At 52.5% G+C, this 14,900-nt stretch overlaps 1 protein-coding gene and 1 pseudogene across 19 annotated transcripts in view; one reads left to right on the top strand and one right to left on the bottom strand.

The window, feature by feature from the left end:
- The first annotated feature begins 1,568 nt into the window (after window positions 1-1,568).
- On the top strand, window positions 1,569-4,197 carry LOC101964260 (growth arrest-specific protein 7 pseudogene; annotated as a pseudogene).
- Window positions 4,198-6,924: 2,727 nt separating this feature from the next.
- Window positions 6,925-14,900, bottom strand: part of Fnbp1 (formin binding protein 1) — a 102,888-nt gene continuing 94,912 nt past the window's right edge. For 18 of the 19 annotated variants that reach the window (XM_013356675.4, XM_078048479.1, XM_078048478.1 and 15 more), the window contains one exon: window positions 10,711-13,879. In XM_013356675.4, the coding sequence (XP_013212129.2) occupies window positions 13,701-13,879 (179 nt within the window). In that variant the 3' untranslated portion in view covers window positions 10,711-13,700. Of the gene's footprint in view, window positions 10,100-10,710; window positions 13,880-14,900 lie in introns of those variants that run through there. The other variant, XM_078048463.1, reaches the window with a different exon arrangement.

Here is a 14,900-nt window from a genome sequence, read left to right on the forward strand (position 1 = left end):
TGATTGATTGATTGATTTATGGTGCCCTGACTGAACTCAGGGACACTCAACCACTGACCGCTATCCCCAGTCCTCACTGAGTTGCTCAGCACCTTTCCATTGCTGAGGCTGGCTTTGAACTCTCAACCCTCCTGCCTCAGCCTCCCAAGCTGCTGGGATTACAGGTGTGCACCACTGCGCCCAGCCTCTGTTCTGTTATAAATTTGGTACAAACATGAATCACCTTGAGAACCTGTCCCACCTTATTTTAATTCGGGCACCCTGGGATGTAAGTGGATTTTGGCTCCCTCCCTCCCTCCATTGTTCACAGTTCCAAGGGCAGAGGGTGGGGAAGGGATCAGTGCCTTCAGAGAAAGCTTGTAAAAGCAGAATGCATTTTTGGGGGAAGGTACCAGCCCCAGGGACGCATTTGGGCGCAGCCTCCAGTCTTCCCATTGGTTTGACACCAACGTCCAGTCCTGATGAAGTGGTCTGGAGAGTCCAGCCAGGGCTCTGCCCGGGGCAGTCAGAGGTCGCGCTGGTCCTGGAGCACCAGGGCACTGAGCTGTCCTGGGAAGACCCTCCAAAGCTACTTCCAGAAGCCCAACAGAAAATGAATTCCCGCAGCTTTCATGACCATTACTGCAGAGGACAAAGACCTTTTAACTTCAATGTCCTGTTGTGGCCCTGCGGTGTCCCTCACTGATCTCACTCACTATAGCCACCTGGGAGGAGAAGTGCTTAAGTCGGGGCCTGAGTGAGCCCTCGATACCCTCTGGAGCCACACAGAGGGGCTGCTCAGTGCTGGTGGCCTTGGCAGGTCTTGTCAAAGGACAGACAGACACCAGCAGTGGGAACGTGAGGTGAAGGGAATGATTCTGCTGTTGCGCCCACCGTGTGGACCCCCACATGCTTTCTTTTCCAAGAAGCAATTTATCCACAGCCCTGCCTGACCTCAGTGGATGGGCTCTGTCACCTTCCTCAGCAAACTATCCGTTAGCTGCAGGAGAAATTTAGGTCTGAAATGTCAATATGAAGAACACAGGTTCATCCATGGTCCTTGGTCAGTGAGCCTCCTGGGTCCTGCAGTGTGGCAGAGCCTGCAGAAACCGGAGCCTGGATCTGCGAGATTCTGGAAACCTTCAGGGACACTTCAAATCGACAGAGTAGAAACTATCCTGCCTCAGATCCACACGGCTAGATGGGAAGACGCACAAACAAAATGAAAAAACAAGGGAATAAAATGCTCCAAACAAACCAAGCTGCTCCCATAAGAGAATCCATCGAATAAATGTCAGAGAAGGAGTTCAGGATGTAATTAGTAAAACTGTTCTACAACTTAAAGAATTGCATAAGAGAGCAGGCACAGGAGTTAAGCAGTAAAATAACAGATTCGCTTCAGGAAATGAAAGATCACTTCTGTAAAGATATATTAGAGGTCCTGAAAAGAAATCAAGAAGAAATCATTGAAGTGAAGGAATCACTAAACCAACTTAAAAGTTCAATGGAAAGTATCACCAACAGACAAGAGATAGAACCTCAGGCAATGAAGACAAAATCTTGAAAATAAAGTTGACCCCATAGAGAAGATGATAAATTGCATGACATTCCCTCACCAGACACCATGCCCGAACAGTAACTGCTAAAGCCAACCGAGTGGAGCTACTGTGACTACTTCTGGGCTGATAAGAAGGATCCCCAAGGCAATGGCCTGGTGGCTGGGTTCGAACTGCTGCTCCAAAACAACTGAAGGGCAAACAAATGCAGAAAGAAATGTCTGAATTCGTCCAAGAGAGGATAAAGATTGAAGAAGAACATGCAAAGAACTTGGCTAAGCTCTCTCAGAACTCCTTGGCTGCACAGGAGGAAGACTCCTTGGGAGAAGCCTGGGCCCAGGTGAAGAAGAGTCTGGCAGATGAAGCAGAGGCTCATCTCAAGTTCTCCACCAAGCTTCACGCGAGGTAGAGAAGCCCCTAATGAACTTTCGTGAGAATTCAAGAAAGACATGAAAAAGTGTGACCACCATATCGCTGACCTCTGCAAGCAGCTCACCAGCCGCTATGCGTCGGTGGAGAAGGCCCGGAAAGCCCTCACAGAGCAGCAGAGAGACCTGGAGGTGAAGACCCAGCAGCTGGAGATCAAGCTGAGCAACGAGACAGAGGAGGACATCAAGAAGGCACGGAGAAAGTCCACACAGGCTGGCGATGACCCCTTGCGCTGTGTGGACCTCTACAACCAGGCGCAGTCCAAGTGGTTTGAAGAGATGGTGACCACCCCTTTGGAGCTGGAGCGGCTGGAGGTGGAGAGGGTGGAGATGATCCGGCAACATCTGTGTCAGTACACACAGCTGCGGCATGAGACAGACATGTTCAACCAAAGCACAGTCAAGCCTGTGGACCAACTGCTTCGAAAAGTGGACCTGGCCAAAGACAGAGAGCTGTGGGTCAGAGAGCACAAAACGGGCAACAATCGCCCCGTGGACATGGAGATCTAGACACGCCTGTGCGCCCTGGGGGTCCTGCCCAGGAGAGGGGCTGGGGGTCCCGTGGAGAGGGGGTGGTGGCTCCCGCTGGGTGAAGCTGCCCTCCCACCCACTCTCCTGTCCACTGAGGAGAGAGGAGAGAGCTAGCAATTCCAGAAGGGTGATCTGGATGGCTCAGCTGGGGAATCCCAAATATTCCCAGGCCAAGAAGACAGACCTGCAACCCCGCCCTTGTCTCCAAGACTGATGCCCCCCCAAACCCCGTGCCGTGTTTGTTGCTCTGAGAACAAACTGGGGCTGGAATTTTGTGGTCCCTGCTGAGTTTCATAGGGGTGGCCGTCACACACTTGTGCCCTTGGATGCCCCAAAGCCCATCCTCCAGCTGGTCCCTTTATCTCCGGGGCTTTGGAAGATCAGGGAAGGGCTGTCTCTGCCTCCAGGCCAATGTCAGGATCAGAATCATGGATAGAAGGCAGCTCAGCCTGCACCTTGAATCCTTTACGGCCCTCTCCATTTTTCTCATTGCGTTCTGGGAGCCCAAATCTGGCTTTTCTTGGCTACTTTTCATTCCCGTGGGTCTTGGGAAGGCCTGTCTTCTGTCTTCCCTGACTAACCCTGCCCAGAGAGGTCAGGATGGAACTACCTCATTTGGCAAACTAGCCCCAAGTCGGAGCACTGAATCATGGTCCCTATCAGACCAGGTATCATCTCTGAAGTCTCTGGAAATCCCGATCCCCCCATTCCTCAGCTGCTTTCTCAAGGGAGTCCCCACCCGCACCCTGCCACCCCTGCCCAGTCTCACTAGAGGGAGCTTTCCAAAGCTCTCCGCCAGGGAGACCTCCTCCAGCTGTGTGCATGTCCAGAAGCTTTGAGAGATGGAGATGAGCCAGAAACCACATGGGGTCTGTCTCCCATGGTGTCCTGTCCAACACGGGGCTACCCTGACCCCTGCTCTCCCAGGCTGCCCACCAAGGGCTTAATAGGGCTAGGTCAGTCCCACATGGGAGACAGGTTAGGGCAAGTCTTTGTCAACTCCATCTGCTTATGCAAGATAGGGATTGGACTGCTGTCCCTTGTATGGGCATTGCAGACTCTCTCTTTGCTCTCCAGGCGTGTCCTGCCTCCTGGACCTCCAGCTCCTCTGAACTTTCCAGAGTCCTGCACCAAGCCCTTGCTTGGTGCCAGCACCTCCTTTCCCTGTGTCCATCTTCCCTGGAGAAGCCTGAGCCAAGTGTGACTCGGAAGCTTTTCAGCACTACCCCTGGGTTCAGCCCGCCACTTTCTTTCTCGACTACAGCAAACACCGTCTCCACCATCTTAGCCTAGAGAGCCAGCCTGAGGAGGCTGGGAGAAAAAATTGACACAGGGAGCCAGGAACAGCGTCTAGCCAGAAACCCCTGCCCTGAGAGCCCATCTTCATCTTTCCCACTGATGGCTTTCTGCTTGACCCTTCTGTCTCCCGTAGGGGCAGAATCCTACGAGCCCAATTCACGGATCTTTCCCTCCGTTTTACATGGCTAATAATGGATGTTAATCTTGAATCCTTCAGCATCTCTTCCATTGAATGGCTTTCTCATAGTTTATTTTAGAAAGATGTTTAATATACTAAAGCAAACCAAAAAATAAAAAATTAAAAAAAATTAAAAGGGCTGGGGATGTGGCTCAAGCGGTAGCGCGCTCGCCTGGCATGCGTGCGGCCCGGGTTCGATCCTCAGCACCACGTACAAAGATGTTGTGTCCGCCGAAAATGAATATTTAAAAAAAATTATCCTTAAAAAATAAATAAATAAATAAAAAGACAAATATAAGGGGTCCTTCCTGATTAAAATCAGCAGAGCTCCTGGGTCTTATATGGTAGGAATTTAAAAAAAATAAAAATTAAAAAAAAAATTACCCTGAAGGGAGGACTTTTGTGACCCTGTCACAGACCAGATCCTGGATTTCTGGGAGGTAAGGATGATTTCCCCTAACTGTAAAATTGGTAACAGATTCCAGTTAGAACAGGTCCACATGGGCCAAAGTGACCTCGAGTGGTCATGGCAGTGGGGACGTGAAATCTGATGTCATCCTGCTGTCAGTCAAAAGTCAAGAGGGGGACTGGGTGGGACTCTCTGGAAGGGGGCATGCCGTCCCTCTCCTCTCTGAGAGGACCCACCCTCTCCTTGAGAGTGTCCCTTTCCCGTGCCTCCCTCACACCTGTCGCTCTACGTGCCCTGTCCAGACTTTCTAACTTGATGCCAAGAATCGGAGCCGCCTCAGTCTCCCAGAAGTTTCCAGCCCCGTAACAGCCTCAGAAGAAAGGACAGCAGAGGCCAGGGAGGACATGTTCCACCTGGACATTGGCCCCTCCAAGCCAAGCCCCTGCAGTTGTCGACATTGGCTGGTTCTGCCCTGAGACCCATATGGTCCACCCTTGGCAGGAAGATGTTGTGTCCTTTGGTGGTCACCATTTCAGAACCAGTCTGTCCGTCTGCCTTCTGCCTCCTCCCTCTCTCCCTCCTCTGCCTGCCTCCCTGCCCACTGGTTCCATCCTGTCTCCGGCACTCTGCCTTCTGCTTCCACTAGAGGTCGTCACCGGCCCTGCTGACCTAGGGCTGGGTGTGGCCCAGGCAGGTGGGGGTGACTGAGGTGGCCCTGCGCCTGGTATTTCCAGACCTACCAGAGGAACCTGGTGCACAGGTTCCGGCCCCCCCTCCCCGCCCCAAGCCTCTGAGTCAGGAGTTTCTGGCTGTTGGGAACCACGACTTCAAGAGGCCCCGGATTCTGCAGAGTACAAATGACCCCGCTGTTTCCAACCCATGTGAGCAGAGCTCCCCACAGGGGCCAGAGGTGCGGCCGCCGCCCAGGCCACTGAAGCAGCTGCTGGAGGCAGAGAGAACAGAGCCGCCCCCGTGCCAGACTGCAGCCAGGCCCAAGAGCTGCCCGAAATGTCCTTCCTCAAGTCATCTTTCGCTGACAACCTAGATGGCAGGGTAGGACAGCTCGGGTAGCTGCAGACTCCCCGGACCCCTCATCTGCTCGGTCTCACTGGGAAACCTGCATTCCCAATTGCTTGGAGGTTTGGGTCCAGCCTTGGAGGCAGGTCCCACTCTGGAAGCTAGTTATGTGCACTGAGGAGAGGAGGCCGAGTGTGGCTCTTATGACCTCCCTCTTGCCCATCAGGGATCAAGTCACTTGGCATTGGCAGGTATACTCTGGTCACACTTAGTGTAGCTCAGCAGGTGGACACCCTCCCCTGGTGGATAACTGTCTTTTTAAATCAGCCCTAAAAAGTCTCAGGAAATGGGTGCAGTGGCAAATGCCTGTAATCCCAGTGATTCAGGAAGTGGGGGCCAGCCTCACCAACTTAGTGAGGCCCTCAGCAATCTAGTAAGACTCTACCTCACAATAAAAAATGAAATAAGGGCTGAGGTTGTAGCTCGGTTGGTAGAATGCTTGCCTAACACATGTGAGGCACTGGATTTGATCCTCAGACCCACATAAATATAAAATAAATAAAAATATTATGTCATCTACCAGAAAAAAAAATATTAAAAAAAAATGAGTGTTCCTGGTTTCAATCCCCAGTACCAAAAATAAAGGTAAAAAGGAAACAGCCTGTCGTGCTGGCGAACCCCTATGATTCCAGCAACCAAGGAAGGAGGACTGTGGGTTTGAGGCCAGCCTCTACAACTTAGTGAGACTCTGTCTCAAAATAAAAATGGCTGAGAATGTAGCTCTTTGGGATTGCACCCGTGGGTTCAACTCCCAGATATCCCCCCCAAAAAAAGCCCCAAAAACCCAAACCCTGGGGAAACAAGCCTGGGATACAGCCCAGTGGCGTAGTACTTGCCCAGCATGCAAGAAGCCTTAGGTTCATCCAGTACGGGGATGGGGTGGGGTGGGGGACTTTAGGACAGGTGTGGGCATGAACCAGTCATCTCACCACCCCAACCCAAAGGCAGGGGTGAAACTCTCAAAGCTGGCTGTGCTCCAGGGCCTCACGCCGCAGCCCGCCCATGGGTGCAGGACACTAGGGTCCCCGCCCTTCACAGTTTTCCAGAAACAACTCAGCATGGCCTGCAGCTGTACAGAAACCTGCAATTCCGGCCAGGCCAACCAACAGGAGGACCAGCTTGAGCACTTGTGACAGGGATCAGATCAGTGACCCGTGAACTTGCTCTGACTGTCCCACCTCCCCCGCAGCAGCGTTCCTGAGTGGCTAGTACAGCTGCCTGCCGAATCTGCCCACAGAACGAAGTTCCTACTTCCAGATCCTTGGGCCAGGAAATTCCTACTTCCCAGATCCTTGAGTCACGGAGAGGCCTGACTGCCCTCCCGGTGGGGGGAGGCACCTCCAGCTCAGGTCTCAAACCAGGCCTGAACAGCTGACCTAACTCTTGCCTCTCGGCCCAGGGGGCTAGTGATGGCACCAGAGCTTCTGTGACTGGGTCATCTGTCGGTGCAACAAAGGAGTCCAAGGATGCTACACCAGAAGTTACACTTTATTTAACATTTAGAAGATTAACATAGTTACAAGGTCAATGTGGGCCTTCCAATGGAAGCACTTTATTTGGTTTAATTCCATTTCCAGGGAAAAACAGGCAATTTCAGACCTTAACAGTGGCAAGGGGCGTTTACAACACTGAAATGCCTCCAAGTGTAGAGTAAGTGCACGCACGCACGTGCACACACACACAGACGCACATGTGCACATACACACACACACATATACACACGCACACACAAGAAGGTGTAAAGGTGCTTGACATCGGGTTAAAACATAATTGTGGATTTTTTTTTTGTACTGAGATTGAACTCGGTGCTTTATCTGAGCTCTATCTCCATCCCTTTTTAATTTTAAGACAGGGTCTCCCTAAGTTGCAAAGGCTGGCTTCAAACTTGCAATCCTCCTGCCTCAGCCTCCTGATTCAGGTGGTGTGCCCCACCCTGCCTGGCTTGGATCATTTTTTTCTTAATTTCTTTTTATTAGTTGTTCATTGACCTTTATTTTACTCATTTATTTATATGTGGTGCTGAGAATTGAACCCAGTGCCTCCCACACGCTAGAGAAGCGCTCTACCACTGAGCCACAACCCCGCCCTGGGCTTGGATCATTTTTAAAAATAACGGGTGGGGTGTTAAAGCACAGGAGGCGGAGCCAGTAAGAAACATGAAACCACAATTTCTGGAAAAATCCTTGCATTATCGTAACATTTTGTTGTGTGAACTTTCTGATGACAGATGTTGCGGAAAGGCATCGTGGCCCCTGTGCTGTGTGGGTCACGCGGTGGCTGAGCCCGAGGCTGAGCAGGACAGACCCAGAGGAAGATCCCTGCATGTTTTCCCACGCCCCCCCACCCCGCCCCCATCCTCCAAAGGAAAAACCTGGGTAAATGACAAGTTCCTCTCTTTCCCTTTGTCTTTAGGTCATTTTCAGAGCAAGTTTGATAAAAACGATCCATTTTTACCTTACAACACTGTATTCTAGCAACGACGGGCAGCGAGTGCCAGGGACGAGGACGGAGCACCCACATCTCTCCTCCATGGGAGCTGCCCCAAGGTCTCAGGGATACTTCCGCAGTAGGATTCCCAGAGTAGACGGTAGTACCTCAGCATCACAGAATCCCAAGCCCGTCGGCACCAACGGCAAGGAGGCAGCCCCGGGGGACGCATTGGGAAGTGCTGATTCTCCAGCCTTTGGGGGCACGGGTAGTACAGACAGGTCACAGAGCGCAGGAGCACATCCTGTACTGGGTCTTGACATTAAAGGAACAAAGAACCGCGCTGACACTTCACCCCCTACGTTGCAAGAAACGAATTTACCTGGACCGCGATGTGAAACGGCACGACGCACATGCATTACGGAGGCTCTAAAATCAGATTAAAAAAAATTAGCATCCTTGTGGAATGGTCAGTGGTCAGCCAGACTCGGCAAAGTCCAGGAGTCCCAGAGGTGCCGCCCGCCATGCGACGGCGGGTTGGGGCTGCTGGGCGAGGGCTGGTCTGCAGCCGGGGCTGGGCCCTGACAGCGCTCATGTGTGGGCCTGGCTTTAGACCCATCGGCCAAGCCACCCTCCCGCGCCCCCAGGCGTGGGCCCATCCGGCTGCCCACCCTGAGTGGAGGCCATGCTCCAGGTCCCCGGCTCTGGGCTCAGCCTCAGTTTTGGGGAACAGCGAGCCAGGGCTCCCGCTCCCCCTCCACTTGACCCTGAGCCTGCTCCTCAGGCCTCTCCTTGCTGCGGTCTCCAGTCGCCAGGGGGATGGAGCTGCTGAGGCTGGTACGCGGTCACCCCTGGTCTGCCCAGGGAGTCATCTCCTGGTTTCCACGGGACAAATCACCAGCAGACAGGCCTGACCCGAGGACCTGTCCTTTCCATCCCTGTCCCTGTGGCTCTTGCTAGGCTCCCTGGTCACGAACACCAAGAACTGTAGTGCCCCAGGTGAGCCCCGCATGCCAACCACACAGGACACTAGAGCGCGGCCCTCGCCCTCGGCGGGAGACGCGGCAGGACTTGTTCCGCACCAAGGAAGAGGAGAAGCTGTGCTGCTAAGGCCTGAGTGGCCACAGGTTAGGTGACCACGGATTCCCCCCAGAGATCCGAAAGGAGAGGGAGGAAACAGGTCCAAGGGCAAGTGCAGTGGCTGCCAATAGCCGGCAGAGCTCATGGACAAGGGCAGAAGCGGCGGCCACAGAGTCCCCAAAGGACCACGAGAGGCACCAGGTCTTTGGTGATGAATGCACTCGAGTCCCACAGTGCTACTCTTGGGATTCATGGGAAGAAGAGGAAGTTTCACTTTGCAATAATGAGCTACCAAAAGGAGAGTCACCCGGCCACCAAGTGCCACGCGTGGTCTGTAGTCATCATGGATAGGAGGATGACCAGGAGGGGTGGACCAGGATGCCCCTTATCTAAGGTGGACATGGGTAGGACGAGCTGGGGTTGGGCTTCCAGTGTGGACCTTCCTAGCCTCTGCAGACAGGGCACCAAACTAAAGTGTGTGTGTGTGTGGCTGGAGTGGGGGACATCCAAGTCCGACCGGAGGGTCCAGGAATTGTGGGCAGGGTCCATGTGGAGCACGAGGTGCCAGCCCACAATCAGGAAGGCACCTCTGGGAGAGGAAGCATCTGCTAATGTAAGACACCAGGGGACGCGTGGGTGACACGTGGTGCTCAGCCCACCCTGCGACTGCCCTGTCCTCCTTGTCCAGATTCTGTTATCGCCCCAGGAGACCCGTGGCGAAGTTTTCACAAAAAGGCACAGTGTGAAATGACGAGGAGGCCAGGGCACGCGGTTTGTGGACTGGGGCCCTGGACAAAGGGGAGGGGCAAGGTGGGCAGCGTGCTGCCACCTTCTGGCCTGGGCACGTGGGGACTGGGGGGATGAGGATGACCCCTGCTGTGCGGTTGGGGACACCTGTCCCCTCCAGGCCACCAGCGTGGGCCTCAGGGCTGGCTGAGCCACAGTAGCATGCTGTAGGAAGGACAGGAGAGGCAGGCAGGGTGGCGGGGACAGGGCTGCAGGTGGGCGGGAGGGCGGCCCCCAGCAGGCCGGGCAGCGGGCAGCAGCACGGGAGGCCTGCGGAGACAAGCGCCCGGCCACGGGGGCTCCTGGGAGGCTCGCCGCCGGTTCGTGCCGCGAATGCCACTTTAGGAATCTACAACACAAAAAGAGAAGAGAAAGCGCGTTAGAGAGGGTCGCGGGCAGAGGCGGGCACTTTGCAGTTCACTGCAAACTGCTCCGCCCTGGGCGGGGCGGGGCGGGGCTTTGGCAGCAATTGGTTATCAAGAGCGTCCTAGATAAGGAACTTTCACGGTTATCTCCCATCTTCAGCCAGTTTTACTTTGGGGTTAAGAGAAGCCCAAACCAGATCAATGCCGCCCTCCCCACCCGTCCTCCTCCAGCGGGCAGGGCCAGCCTTGGCTTCCAGGGGCCACTCCCCAGCCCCTGGATGGTGCCAGGAAGTGAGTCTACCAGCTGGAAACTCTTGGTTCCTCAGTGAAAAGGAAACCTCGTCCATTAACAGTGAAAGTTCTTCATCACCAGGAGGCAGAGGAGACACAGAGAATGGGCTCGGCAGCCCTGAGGGACACACAAGGCAAGGAGCAGGGCAGATGGCACTGGAGGAGGAGGAGGAGGAGGAGGCAGAATTTTTAAAAAGCATTTGGCTAGAAAATTTCCCATTGCTAACAATGAAAGAGTTAAATACTCATTACACAGAATAATTTTCTTGGAAAAAAGAGAAAAATCACTTAAAATACACAACACTGAGAAAATATAACGTTTATTAGAGAGGCAGATGTGAGGGGTACAACTAGAAGATGCCAGACAGATTCTTTTCTTTTAGGATAAGAGAAAGAAACAATCATGTTGGCCGTGTTCAATGCAACTTACTCAGAACCCAAGAGTCTATAAAAACTCAAGTGCGGAGCAGCCAGCTGGGGACCCAGCTGGGGCAAGAGTCCTGGGGCCTCCCCAGAAGTTATAAAAACAAAAGGTCATTAGGCAGCAGAATAACCGATAAAACAAACAGATAAAAGAGTAAGACATTAAAACAACTAATTCAAGTCATCCTTTTTAGTTTTTAAATTGCAGTATATACAAATAAATTCCTAGGTGGGGAGAATTATGGACATGTTTAACAGAAAGCAATTCTAAAAACACAAAATGCAACCACATAAGGAAATCCCAATCCAGTTGACCAATTGACTCTAGTCTAAATATTTTGGCAATTATTAAATAAGCACATTGTAGACACCACACACACACACATACACACACAGAGAGAAAAGTGCACTGGTATTATTAAAAAGAAAACAACTGCTTTGAGGTTTGGTATCAGAAAGCAGGGGCTGCCCCAAACCACGGGGGCTGGACTTGTTGACCAGCATTTTTAACCTCTAGGGGCCTCTTTCCAATAAAAGGAGGAGATCATAAACAGCTGAGATTTTGCTGCTTTTATTGAAATGGCACACTGATGGGAAGAAAACCAAGGGTACTCGGGGTGGACCTGAGAACTCTGACTCTTCGGCAATCCTTCCAATGTCTTCTAACATCACGCCCCGACAAAATGGAACCGAAACCACAATCCCCTTCTTGACTTCACCAGTGTGACCCAGGTTGATTTGCAATAAGTACTGAGGCTTACAACTTAGTGATGTAAATTTAGGCATTCAAAGTGAACCCCCTTCCCACCCACGCTTTGCTTTGCAAGCCAACCGAGTGATTTCCAAATCAAATTTGCACAACTCCAGGGTGGGGGTGGGGGGCCGCGAGTTCACTGAGTGGGATTTGAAGAGGCTAACACTGTCTGGCCCTGCCTCAAGCGTTTTCAGTGTTCCCTGCTTCTACCAGGAGCTCCTGGTCTGGCCACAAGCTCAGCATGGGATGGAGGGGCAGAGGTGTTATGCCTAGGGGTCTCCGGGCTACCTGGTCACCTGAATAGAGCTGCTCACCTCACACTCAGACCCACCCCTGGGTTTAAGGCTCTGCTGGTTTTCTCATGGCAGTACCTACAAAGCAGAACCGAAACCATTGCTGCAGAGAGGCCCCAGGGTGAGTGGCTTTATCAATACTGTGCCAGCTAAAGATATTCGAAAGGAATTTGAACTACAGAGTCAATATATAGATTGAAAAAGCCAGGTGAGCAGCCCGGCGTCCAGCCCGGGCTGCCGACTGTCCCCGTGGCTACCGGGGCACACTGGGTGAAAGGCACAGGGATCTCTTTACACTGTCTTTGCAACTGCCTGGGACTCTGTCATTATTTCCAAAAAAAAAAGGGTGTCTTTAAAAAAATCAGGTTGTCACTAAGTAAAGATCACTCAATTCCAATTTGGTGGCCCTTGTGAAATCTAAGTGAAGTTGCTGCTGGAATCTTGGAACACAGCAGCTCCTGCCGGGTCCTGGACCTGCAGCTGCAGGGCCCAGCTTCAGGGCTGGGGGTGCAGCTCAGGGGCAGAGCACCTGCTTAGCACGCAGGAGGCCCCGAGCTCCAGGTTAGAACAACAACAAAAAACAGCTCTAAACTGAGTTCAGCTTATAAAGTGAGCCCACTCTGCAGAGGCAAGGATCCAACTCCCTCCTTCAAAGTAGAAAGATATAAATAAATAAATTTCAAAGTCAAATCCAAAGAGAACTTTACCCGGATGCTTTCATTCTGACCCATTTACAGCTGGTTCTCGGGGGCCTTTGGGGCGGATTCTCACAGCGGGCACAATTAATCACAGGACTTGGTATGCATGAAACCAACATCACTACCCGCCCTCCCGCCTCCGTGCCAACTGAAAAATGCAAATTCCCGCATGGCCCAGATTCCTTTAAAATGGAGGCAACAGTCAATCATATGAAATGAGCCAGAAATTCTAAAACCATTGCCCTTACATTGAAACTTTGGGTTCTTCCAGATGCCCAAGACTTAAACACTCCCCACAGTTTCCGCTTTGAAAAGGACTGTCTTGAGGTCCCTGTGCGGCAGTGGCTCTATTTCTAGCCCCTCCTGGGCAATGTGAGCTGCTGCTGCAAACCCAGAATCAGAACCTGGCAGGAGCAGACGAGGCACGGGCAACGCCCGCACTTGAGAAGCTCATCTGGCCAGGACAGCGCTGGCACCTCGGTCCGCTGTCACGGGGCAGAGCCTGGAGGCCAGATTTCCTTTGGTTGTTGAGGACCATGTAGACATAAAAGCTCAAGAGGACCTGACAGCAATGTCACCACATTCAAGTGAAAATACATGTGCTCGGGCCAATAGAAGAACCTCATGACCTCTTCATTAGGGAGGGAAGATTTTATTTATGACTGTCCCCCTGGACAGACTGTGACTCAACAAACTAGCATAGTTGCATTTATTAAGTTACAGCGAGGGTCACATCCTCCTGCAAGGCCATCCGTGGCAGACACCAGCCGAGGCCCTCTGGTGCCTCGTGATGTGTGTGGACTTTTTAATTGAGAAATATTAATTAAAAGCTAGAAGGCGACTTTTTTTTTTTTCTCGTTATCTACAGATGCTGCCGAAAGGAGGAATGTTTTATCAGGTTTCAAGTGACACAGATATAAGTTGGCAGTTGGCAGCTTCACACACAATCTCATCAGCAAGTGAAACTTGATTTTAGCCAAAGCTTAGACAGACAAGGAGACTCGGCGTGCGGGGCCCACGGTCGCTGCGCCACCCCGCCGCGCATCCGGTCCTCCGCGGGTCTGCCTGTAACAGTCACGGTTGTGGGGAGGGACAACTCCAAGTTTTAAAAAGGTTTAAAGTGGTATTAAATATAAGTCTTAGCACCTTTGGCATTTTTGTCCAAATAGACTTCGACGTACGAGGTGGGGACATAGCCCTCTTCGTCCTCGTTCCTCCGGATGCGGGTCCACCCGTCGCCCTTGTCTTCCTCTATGACATACAGGATTTCTCCTTCAATCACGGAAATGGTTCCTTCATTCTGACCTGCGGAGGCAACATGGCAACGCTTTAGATTTCTTGTCGAGTCCCAGCAGAAAGCCAGGGGGACCTTGGCGGGGGGAGGCAGTAGGGGTCAGTCTGGGGTCAGTTCAAAGGCCATCCTCTTAGACCTCCTGCACACAAGGTCCCTCAACGCTGACCCCGAATGCTCTCCTCCCACCTAGAGACCTTCTGGGTCTCCCGTCCGTCTCTGCAGGGAGCCCCTTTCTGCTCCTCCCCCTCCTGGCCCTCCCCCTCGGGGCTTTCTCTTGGTGACCGTGCCCTGACTCCGACTCCCTTGCCACAGTGTCCTCTCCTACGCAGGTTTTTTCCAGCGGCTACAGTCCCACCTGTCCTGCCCTCTGCAGCGAGCTCCCTCTGGCTGTGGCCCTGGCCCCCAGGAACCTGTGGCCACTGGGCTCCTGCTCCTCCCTCTCCATCCCGCTGGACAGCCCACGGTCCTGGCGACAGGGCTGGGGAGCGCCTCTCATTTCCTCTCCTCTTTGTTCCTGGGTCTGAGCAGCCTGTCCACGGCAACCTCTTTGTGTCCTCTGGCTAAGATCAATTACAAAAGGCCAGCCACCGAGGTCCAGGCGGTTTTCTGAAAGACCCATAGCTTAGGGACCTGTTGGCAGGGTGACAGGGTGGATTGGAGGCGGCATGGCTTGGATGGCAAGCAGCGGTGGAAATGGTGAATCTGGTGCTTCTTTCTCATTTTGTAAACATGGACTTTTAGCCTGTTGAAGGCTCTGAAAAGTCCTGGCACGCCTGCCTGTGCCAGGCACGGTGGCCCAGGCTGAGGCAGGAGGATCATGAGTTCAAAGCCAGCCTCAGCAACTTAGTAAGGCCCTAAGCAATTCAGCAAGATCCTGTCTAAATATAAAAAATAAATAATAAAAAGGGGCTGGGGATAATCCCTGGAGAAAGAGGAGCATTTAGATAGATTTAGATTAAAAAAACACCCACTGTAAAACTCATTTATCTCAGGGCTTCCCAAACATACCTGAGCTCAGAGTTTCTTTTCCTA

The sequence above is a fragment of the Ictidomys tridecemlineatus genome, chromosome 4 (genome assembly GCF_052094955.1).
Source record: "Ictidomys tridecemlineatus isolate mIctTri1 chromosome 4, mIctTri1.hap1, whole genome shotgun sequence".
NCBI classification, from domain to species: domain Eukaryota; kingdom Metazoa; phylum Chordata; class Mammalia; order Rodentia; family Sciuridae; genus Ictidomys; species Ictidomys tridecemlineatus.